Source organism: Callithrix jacchus, chromosome 5 (genome assembly GCF_049354715.1).
Source record: "Callithrix jacchus isolate 240 chromosome 5, calJac240_pri, whole genome shotgun sequence".
In the NCBI taxonomy this organism is placed as follows: domain Eukaryota; kingdom Metazoa; phylum Chordata; class Mammalia; order Primates; family Cebidae; genus Callithrix; species Callithrix jacchus.
In genome coordinates this window covers 40,837,518-40,847,457 of record NC_133506.1, presented here as the reverse complement: position 1 = coordinate 40,847,457, position 9,940 = coordinate 40,837,518, and the positions used below count along the sequence as shown (strand labels likewise).

At 52.3% G+C, this 9,940-nt stretch overlaps 1 protein-coding gene across 2 annotated transcripts; it reads right to left on the bottom strand.

The window, feature by feature from the left end:
* Positions 1 to 3,295: 3,295 nt before the first annotated feature.
* Positions 3,296 to 8,509, bottom strand: WFDC2 (WAP four-disulfide core domain 2). 2 transcript variants are annotated; one of them, XM_002747645.7, is made up of 4 exons: positions 8,402 to 8,509; positions 7,586 to 7,729; positions 4,648 to 4,800; positions 3,296 to 3,457 (listed from the first exon to the last, which is right to left on the bottom strand). In XM_002747645.7, the coding sequence occupies exons 1-3, from the start codon at positions 8,478 to 8,480 to the stop codon at positions 4,649 to 4,651; spliced, it is 375 nt and encodes a 124-aa protein (XP_002747691.3). In that variant the 5' UTR covers positions 8,481 to 8,509; the 3' UTR covers positions 3,296 to 3,457; position 4,648. The 2 variants fall into 2 exon arrangements, 1 of the variants encoding a protein (XP_002747691.3); XR_013536358.1 differs by lacking the exon at positions 8,402 to 8,509 and having other exon boundaries at positions 7,137 to 7,727.
* Positions 8,510 to 9,940: the final 1,431 nt, after the last annotated feature.

Below are 9,940 nucleotides of genomic sequence, written 5' to 3'. Positions count from 1 at the left end.
TTTTCTTACTGTCCAAGGACTTTCCCTGAGTCATGTACTCCCCATGTGCACCAATCAGAGCACCCTCCCTTGGAGATGCCTCTGTCACTAAGTGATTCACTGCCTTCATTCAACTTCTGTAATGCTCCACCCCACCCCCATGCCCCGTGCACAGCACATGTAAATTAGCAAATCAATGAAAGCAAAAGACTAAGTTCAGATGTCCAGCCAGTGGGCATTGACACAGTTTTACCTCTGCTCCCCCTTGTGTTGTATGTCTTTAAAAAGGGAAAAAAACTTCTTTTCCGAGAGCTCAGCTTTTTGGACACTAGTCAATCCGTGCTCCACAGCTAGCTGAATAAAAGTCTCTTTCTTCCTCACTCCGATGTCTGAAGGGTTCTGTCAGCGGCTTTTCCTGCGACACTAAGACAAAGAGGCTTAAAGGCCCGTCTTAATAAAAAGCAAGGATGCTTGACCAAACTTCGGTTAAAGGCTTACCTTAGAAAAACTTGAGTCTCTTCTAAGACGTAGGGTGTGGCCAGGTGCAGTGGCTCTCTCTTGTAATTCCAGCACTTGGGGAGGCCGAGGCAGGTGGATCACCTGAGTTCGAGACCAGCCTGGCCAACATGATGGAGCCCCATAATCTACTAAAAATACAAATATTAGCTGGGTGTGGTGGCACATGCCTGTAATCCCAGCTCCTCAGGAGGCTGCGGCAGGAGAATCACTTGAACCTGGGAGGTGGGGGTTGTAGTGAGCTGAGATTTTGCCACTGCATTTCAGCCTGGGCAACAGAGTGAGATTCCATCTCAAAAAAACAAAACAAGGCTGGGCGTGGTGGCTCATGCCTGTAATCCCAGCAGTTGGGGAGGCTGAGGTGGGTGGATCATGAGGTCAGGAGTTCAAGACCAGTCTGGCCAACATAGTGAAACCCTGTCTCTACTAAAAACACAGAAAATTAGCCAGGCATGGTGGCACATGCCTGTAATCCCAGCTACTCAGGAGGTTGAGGCAGGAGAATCGCTTGACCCAGGAGGTAGAGGTTGCAGTGAGCTGAGATTGTGCCACTGCACTCCCACTGGGGCAATAATGGGAAACCGTCTCAAAACAAACTAACAAATGAACACAAATGCTTTACCTTATATACAGGTAATACATGTATTGACACATACACAAATATACCTCTGAGGCCTGCAGGTCCTCGCCACCTCTATTGGCTCCATGGGTCTGTGAATTCCAGGGGGGCCCAGCCACTCTGCCTCAGCCATGACTGGATCTGCAGGTCCCCACACAAGCCTGTCATCTAGAAGGCGCTCAACAAACACTCAAGTGACCAAACCCATCAAGCCCAGTTTTTGGAGAAGGCTGGGACTCACCTTGAGTGAAGGGACGTCCTTGGTGTGGACGACGAATTTGTCCCCCTCTTGGAAGATGCCCTCTCTGCTACTCTCGACGGCCTCCTAGTCCGTCTACCCACACATATACGGGCGCCATCTCCTGCTTCTTGGCTAGGTGCAGGAACCAGGTGTCTGGCAGCTAGGGGGTCCTCGGAGGATGGGGCAGTGAGCTCCTTGGGAGGGGCAGCCAGTGGGGAGGCGGCTGGTGGGGGTGTCAGTGGAGGTGAGGGTATGGCTGGTGGCTGTGGCAGCGGCAGTGGTGAGCTGGGTGTGGGGGCTACAGCATGGGTGGTGAGACCTGCTGACCTTCTTTCTTTATTGGAGATCATGGGTTGAGGGTGGAACAGGGGTGAGTGGCTAGTTTCCTTTTTGTTTTTTTAGATGGAGTCTCTCTCTGTTGCCCAGGCTGGAGTGCAGTGGTGTGATCTCAGCTCACTGCAACCTCCGCCTCCTCGGTTCAAGCAATTCTCCTGCCTCAGCCTCCTGATTAGCTGGGATTACAGGTGCATGTCACCATGGCTGGCTAATTTTTGTATTTTTAGTAGAGACAGAGTTGCACCATGGTCAGCCTGGTCTTGAACTCCTGACCTCAGGTGATCCACCTGCCTCAGCCTCCCAAAGTGCTGGGAGTACAGGCATGAGCCACTGCATCAAACCCTATTTTAAAGAGACAGTTTAACCACTACCTAACACCTGATGGTCACCTGACATTCCTGGGTGTGAGGGGGGAGCCCTCTCTTGTTCTGCTCCTGTCTGCCTAACTACCTACTCTAACAGATGGAAAGAGATGATAGATAGGGAGTGGGGAGAGAAGTAGAGGAAGGGGATATAGACAGAGGAATGTACATAGAGAGAGGGACATTAAGAGAGGGGGCATGGAGAGAGAGAAGGATGGAGAGGAAGGGATAGAGAAGAAAGGTAGTTAGGCATAGAGGAAGAAATGGAGAAGGGAAAAAGAGAGAAAAGATTGAGAGTTGGAGATACATATCTGAAAGGAAATACAAGAAATAGAACATTGGTTGTCTCCATAGAAAACAACTTGGTGGACAGGGCGCAGTGGCTTATGCCTGTAATCCCAGCACTTTGGGAGGTGGAGGCAGCGGATCACCTGAGGTCAGGAGTTTGAGACCAGCCTGGCCAACATGGTGAAACCCCGTCTCTACTAAAAATACAAAAATTAGTGGGTGTGTTGGCAAGTGCCTATAAACACAGCTACTAAGGTGGCTGAGGAAGGAGAATTGCTTGTACCTGGGAGGCAGAGGTTGCAGTGAGCTGAGATTGTGCCACAGCACTCCAGCCTGGGTGACAGAGAGAGAATCTAAAAAAAAAGAAGAAAGAAAGAAAACAACATTCTTTCTTGTGGAGGCAGGGGGTAAAGGGTGAAAGACACTTTTCATTGTATATCCTTTTTAAAAAAATCTTTTGAGTTTTGATGCATATGACTAGATTAATTATACAAAATAAAACTTTGATTTAAATCAATAAGAAGGGATCCTGGCTTCGCCATCTTTCTGTATGGCCACTGGCAAGTAATCTCCTGGAGTCCAGGTCTATGACAGGGGTGTGCTGTTAATTACGCAGGGGACTGTTTCGAGGAGCCAGAGGATCTCAAAAGCAAACCTCCCAGCGCTGTGTCTGGCACCTGGTGCATGCTGCTGCTGTTATCAGCACCCCCAGCAATAAATCTGAGCAACTTTGGAAGTATCCCATCACCTGTCTGAGCCTCTGTTTTCTCATCCATCCCCATGGAGGAATAACGACCAGATTCACAGGGTTGGTGCGAGGATCCACCAGGAGAGTGCTCACACCTACCAGACGATCCTTGTCTGGACTTCACGCCTGGATGATCTGGTCACACCCCCAACACTTGCCCATCCACCTCAACTCAAGTCAGGGGAGATGGAAACAGAGACAGAACGTGCTGAAAGTGGTTACTTTATTGGTTGGAAAAGGGAGAAACTGTGGTCAGCCCAGGAGGGAATACAGAGGCCATAAAAGGGGGAGGGCAGGTGGGCTGGAACCAGATACAGGGCCAGGCAGAAACTTTCCCTCCACACTGCTCAGTCTGGTGGTGGCTGGAGCTGGAGGAAGAAAACCATAATACCATCAACAACAATATCTACAGGACAAGAGTACTTTCAGGTTAAGTCCTGGACCAGCTCCTTAAGCCCACCCCATCCCACATACCCATGTAGCAAAGCCTCACCTTCTTGGGGCTCTGTTGCATTTTCTACAGGTTCTAGACATCTCCTTCAGACCATCACTAGGACACCTGGTCCCATCTGTCCAGTGTGGCTTTCCTGAGGGGCCATAGCCATTCCTCTCCCTAAGAATCCCTCTACTAGGCTGGGCGCAGTGGCTCACGCCTGTAATCCCAGTACTTTGGGAGGCCTAGGTGGGCCGATCACGAGGTCAGGAGATCAAGACCATCCTGGCCAACACAGTGAAACTCTGTCTCTGCTAAAAATACAAAAATTAGCTGGGTGTGGTGGCGCATGCCTGTAATCCCAGCTACTCAGGAGACTGAGGTAGGAGAACTGCTTGAACCCAGGAGGTGGAGGTTGCAGTGAGCCTAGATTATGCCATTGCATTGCAGCCTGGTGACAGAGCAAGACTCCATCTCAAAAATTAAAAAGAAAAAAAGAATCCCTCTACTATCAGGAAGTTCCCATGCCTTCATTTCTTAGATTAAAATGGGACTCGATGATTAATTAGATCTTATTTAGCCCCATTTTATAACCAAGATAACTGTGGCTCAGTGAGGTGAAAAGGCTGTGTCTGCACTAACATTTGAACCCAGTCTTCTTGACTACAAAGACTACCCATGCAGTTGGCATCTGAGAGCACTGGCCCCAGGGAGACCATAGCTTCGTTTAGAGAAACCATAGTTCCCTCTCTGGCACTGAGAGTATACCCACACTCTGGGCTTCAGTGGTCTCATCTATGCACTATTGGATTCTATCAGTTATCTTCAGGTTCCTTTGCAGAGAAATTGTTAAAAGTAGCACATGACAACCACGAGATTTCAACCCAAGGGCACCAGCCAGCTCTTGCTTATCCTGTTCCCTCTGCCTGAGACTGCCTCCCCACTGCAGCTCATCAGACTACCCCCCTTTCACTCTTCTTTTAGAATGGGCTGAGGGTCACCCTCTGGTACACCTTTCCCAGCTGTCCCTGCAACTATCCTCCCTTTCCCTCTGCCTGGCGACGTGTTCTCCTGTTTTCCACAACACCTGGCCATCGAAGCACTTTCTCTCTCCCCTTCACTTACCTCAGGAATTGGGAGTGACACAGGACACCTTCCCACAGCCATTGCGGCAGCATTTCATCCGGCCAGGACACTGGCTGTCCACCTGGCACTGGTCCCGGCAGAGGCCGAGTTGGGGAAAGTCACTGTTCACTTGGGGGCAGGAACCCTCCTTATCTGGAGCAAAAGGAGTGAGGGTAAGTGAGCAGAGGTGATACAGGGAGATGAACTTACACCTGCAGCATGGCCCCCCCCTGCCCCTCACTGGCTTCACATGCAGCAGAGCTGCCTGCCTGAGTCCATCTGGGGCACCTGAGCTGCTCTCAGGAGGCACAGGAAGATCACCCGCAAATCCCTCCTCCTGCTCCCAAATGGAATCACAGGACCTCAGCTTGAGTGCCAGCTCTGTCTTTGTGGGACTTCATGGCCTAGGGCCAGAAATCTCCCAGAGCCTCCGTGTCTTTAGGTACCAGTGGAACCAGTGCTACTCACAGCACTGGGTTATTGTGAAAGCAGCGGAGACAAACATATATTATTTCTCCCTGGAAGATCAAAGTACTGTAGTAATAATGAGAAGTTATAACGGTGAACACTTAAGTTAGCTCTTACTGCATGCCAGGTATTATGTTAAGCACCTAAAATACATTAAATCTTCTAATTCTCACAATAATCCTAAAAGTGGGGAGAGATCTGTTAATGTTTCCTTGTGTTACAAATGAGGAAACTGAGGCACTGAGAGGTTAAGTAATTTGCCTAAGGTCACACAGAATTGAGGCAGAATTTGAAACCTAGGAAATCTAGCTCCAGAGTCTATGTGTTAACTGCTGCTGCCATGGTTAAGGATTATGCTGCCATGTAAAGGGTGAAGTGGAGTACACATGTGAGGGGTTACACACTTATAATCTTCACTCATACCCATAGACCTCACCAGCCAAATCCATTCATCAACTGAAGGACATTATGGTTGCTTCCAACTTTTGGCAATTATAAATAAAGGTGCTAGAAACATTCATGGGCAGGTTTTTGTGTGTAAAACACAGGATGATTAGCTGTAAAGGACAATGAAAGTGGCCAGATCACTGGGAGTGGTGGCTCATGGCTATAATCCCAACACTTTGGGAGGCTGAGGCGGGTGGATCATTGGAGGTCAGGAGTTCGAGACCAGCCTGGCCAATGTGGTGAGACTACCCCCCCACACACTAAAAATACAAACAAATTAGCTGGGTGTGGTGGCACATGCCTGTAATCCCAGCTAATTGGAAGGCTGAGGCAGGAGAATCACTTGCACCTGAGAGACAGAGGTTGCAGTGAGCCGAGATCATGCTACTGCACTCCAGCCTGGAAAACAGAGTGAGAGACTCAATCTCAAAAAAAAATTTTTTAAGTGGCTGACGGTCTTGACTTCCTGGGGCAAAGAAATTCATTCTCTTGAAAGGGGTAGGAGCCTTCAATATTGGTCTGCCTTGGGAATAAATAGGGAACCATTAATAATGAAAACAAGCCACTGTGATTAGAGTATCTTCTCACTAATAGACACTTTACATGCATTATTTAATTTAGCCCTCATGTCAGTCTTATAAAGTTTGGAATTATTTCCATTTTACAGCAGAGGCTCACAGAGATAAAGCAACTTGCTCAGGATCACACAACTAGAAAATGGCAGAATTAGGATTCAAACCTCCAGGCTGCCTCCCTGGCTCAGGAGACCATCTGACCTTGCCCCTCTTCCTGCCTCAGTCTGTCCATCTGAGACAAGGGAACAAGTTCTTCATCTATCAAACAGCAAATACACCCTCCTTTGCTCCTCCACCTCTCTCATCTGCCTGCCACCTGCATTCTCTCCAAATCTTCCTCTCTCCTGATCCTCCTCTCCCTGGTCCAGAGGGGCCTCCTGACCTGGATGTAGCCCTTGGTGGCTGCCGGTCCCCCTCCACTTCCCACCTCCCTGCTGATCGGCCTACTACAAACCTTGCCAGCCTGTGCTGGCATCTTCAGGGAAATAACAAAGAGGAAAAGTCACCAGGGCTATATTCTGGATAAAGACCATCATTACAGAACCTTGTTTTTCTCCAGGTCCTATCCCTGCCTCTAATCCTCAGCATTTCCCTCTGGAGAACGAGAAGCTGAGATTCCATGCTGTCTAAGCCACTGCCTGCTCTCATCAGCCTGGTGGAGACACTGCAGCTCCAGCAAGCACCTTTGAGGGAGCCCCCAGCTCGCACTCACTCAATCCTTAGAGGGGAAGAGATTGACTGAAAGACAAGGACAAGGAAGGGTGATAAATTGTCCGGGAAGAAATCCTCACTTTCTTCCAATCGCTCAGCCAGTCGCCGGAAAGGCCAAAGCTGAACCCTCACTAGGGCTCCTGCGGCCGTGGGCTGGCGGTGGGACCTTGGGCAAGAACACTTTTCTCTCGCTGATGCTCCCTTCCACACCTCTAAGATGAGCTTGGCACTTGCCTAAATCTGTGACGTTCCTTTCCGCCTGGACAGAGGAATTGGGGAAAATCTTACCAGGCCAGGCGCTCCCAGTCTTTCTCCAGGGCTGGGGGAGTCCCCCAGAGAGGGACTCCAAGAGGAGAGGTGAGTGCCCCAGGCTCCGTGCTTTCCCTCAGGTCAGGCTCTGGCCTGTCCGAGAAGGAAACTGCGGCCCCGGGTCCCCAGGCCGCGGGGAACAATGTCTCAGCTGTGCGTGCCCGGAAGCCGGTCATGCACCAGAGACTCGAATCCAGCTAGGGGTGCGGACGCCCCTGGGCTGCGCTTCAACGGCGCTTTTGTCTCCCCTAGGGCCATGCGAGGGAGAGCACTGGCGGATCTGGTTTCATCTGCCTCGACTTTCCAGGGGGTTCCCGGGTCGGGGGAGCCCCTGTTCCGGGAACCCGGGAGCTCCCGCCTCCTCCAGCCGAGCGCGGCCCGGCCCCGCCCCGTCCCGTCCCGTCCCAGCTTTGCCGCCTTGAGGTTACCATTGGGCAGAGCGCAGAAGGTGGCGCAGCCCGCGCGGCAACACTTGAGGTTGTCGGCGCATTCGTTGTCGGAGATGCACTCCTGCGTGCAGTTCTGGTCAGCCTGGAGCTCGGGGCACACGCCCATCTTCTCTGCTCCGGTGCCTGGGAGGGGAGACCCGGGACAGTCGACGGTGGGGCGTGGCGCCAGCCTCCGAGGATGCCCACCTCCTGCTCCAAACCTTAACTCCAAGGAATTCTCAGCCTCTGGCCCTAGGAGTCCCCTTACAGCCCCCAGAGACTCCCACTTCCAGATCTCGGGTTCCTGACCCCCGGGAGTACGAGAGCTCCCTAACCAGGAACTTAGGCAGCTTCCAGGACTGGACCAGTTGAGGCTGGATCCCTGTCCACTTCTCCCTCCTGGGGAGGCCCTGAGAGCCAAGGCCCAGGGCTACTGGTTTCTATTATCTTGGCGTTGGAGCCCTCAGATCTCAACCCCAGGGGACCCCGCACAGCTGAGTGTCTAGGAGCTTCCGAGGTCTAGGCAGATCACCCCCAACCCCCAGCCCACTGCCCCCAGGGAGTGGCCGCCTTCAGCACAGAACCCTCCCAAATTTCAGCCATCAATGGTCTCTCCACCTCCAGCACTTTGGACCCCACATCCTAGGCTCCAAGGGTCACCATCCTTAGGCCCCAGGGGACCCCCCCGGCTCCACTTCCACCCCAGGAATTCCCACTTCCCCAGCCTCCACAGGCTACGCCTCGGCCTGGCTCCATCCTGGCGCTCGCTCGTGGCTCTGCCGCTCTGGGCGCCGGGCCTCTCCTCGCCCCACTCACCTGGGACTAGAGTAAAGCCGAACAGCAGCAGGCCGAGGAGCAGGGCGGCAGCTAGCCGGCAGAGGCGACTGGCAGGCATGGTTTTATGCCGGGGCGGGGTGCAGGTGTGAGCCGCTGCTCAGGTGCGGGGATTTAACCGCGCGTAGGGGAGAGGGCGTGGGGTAGGGGCGGGGCAGAGCGGGGAAGGGGAGGGTAGAGGGCTTTGCAGGCACCGCGGGCGGGCGGGCTGCCACCTCAGGCCATTTCACAATGCCCCGGGATCAGGTATCACTCTTGGCCCCAGTGGGAACCAGGAACTTATGCAGCTTTCAGGACTGGACCAGCCGCGGCCGGACCCTTGTCCACTCCTCCCTCCTGGGGCCTGAAAGCCGAGGCCCAGGGCTCCTGGGTTTCTATTCCAGCACTCTGAGGTTTCTTCAGAATGTCCCCTCCCCACGTTGAGGAGGATAGGGCAGGGCCCGCAGGGAGGCAGTAGAGCAAGCAGATTAAAGGGTTCGATTTGGGGTCAGCCAGATGAGAGGGCAGATCCCCCTTGATGGAGGGCTAGGGTAGGGATACAGAGCCCATGGTAGGGGCTAAAGACATAGCACTTGTAATTAACAGACGAACCCTCCCGAGCAGAAACAGGCCCAGGAAGGCAAAGCGCCTACCAGTCTCAAGACATTTGGGTATGTGTTTCTGCCTCCCTTTCTTGGTCCTACCAGCCCCTGATCAGGGCTGACTGTATAAGGCTCTGTGCTCCTTCTTTCAAAGATTCGTCCTAGCAAACCTCTGACCCGGGAGTTACCGTTCTCAGCTGTATGTGACAAAGGAACTGGGTGTTCAGGGATTTAGGACTCCACCTCCACCACAAGGTCCCATGCAAAGCTGCACAAACAAGGTTTTGAACCCAGGTCTCTCCCTCCAGGCCCTTGGTTTTTCCATTACATTGTAAATATTCACTGGGTGCCTGCTACATGACATATATAGGGCAAGATGCTTGGCAAAGAGAAAGTCGTCAAAAGGGGCACTCCAGCACTGGTCTTGAAGGGGTGACAGGGTCAGGGGTCTGTCTCCCACCTCCACCACTTTCCATCTGAGGGGCCTTGAATGAATCCTTTCCTAGGTCTGAGCTGCCATGTCCTCTGTGAAAATGACACCTATCTAGGACTTCAGTGGGAGCACAAATGCAATGTTCCTGCCCTGGAACAACCCAATACTCACAGAGAGCATAGAGAGTAGATCCACACTGATTGACACAGGGACCCCAGGTCTGACCCATGATAGGCACTGGATAAATGGAGTAAGTGCTCCATACGTTAGGTCTCCTGTGAGTAAGGAGACCAGTAAGTGTAAATCAAGCTTTAGAATCCAGTGTTAGGTTCCAAAACAGAGTTACCCAGGGAGTTAGGCAAGAAGTGCCTTCAAACATCTTTCCTGCTCCAATGAGCTGAGGTTCTGGAAGCCCCAGGAGGTCTTTGCTGCTGGAGGCTAGAGGGGGTCTGGAGCAGGGAATGTTGGGATGACAATGACAGGTGAGAAGCGTTTGGTGATGTGAGT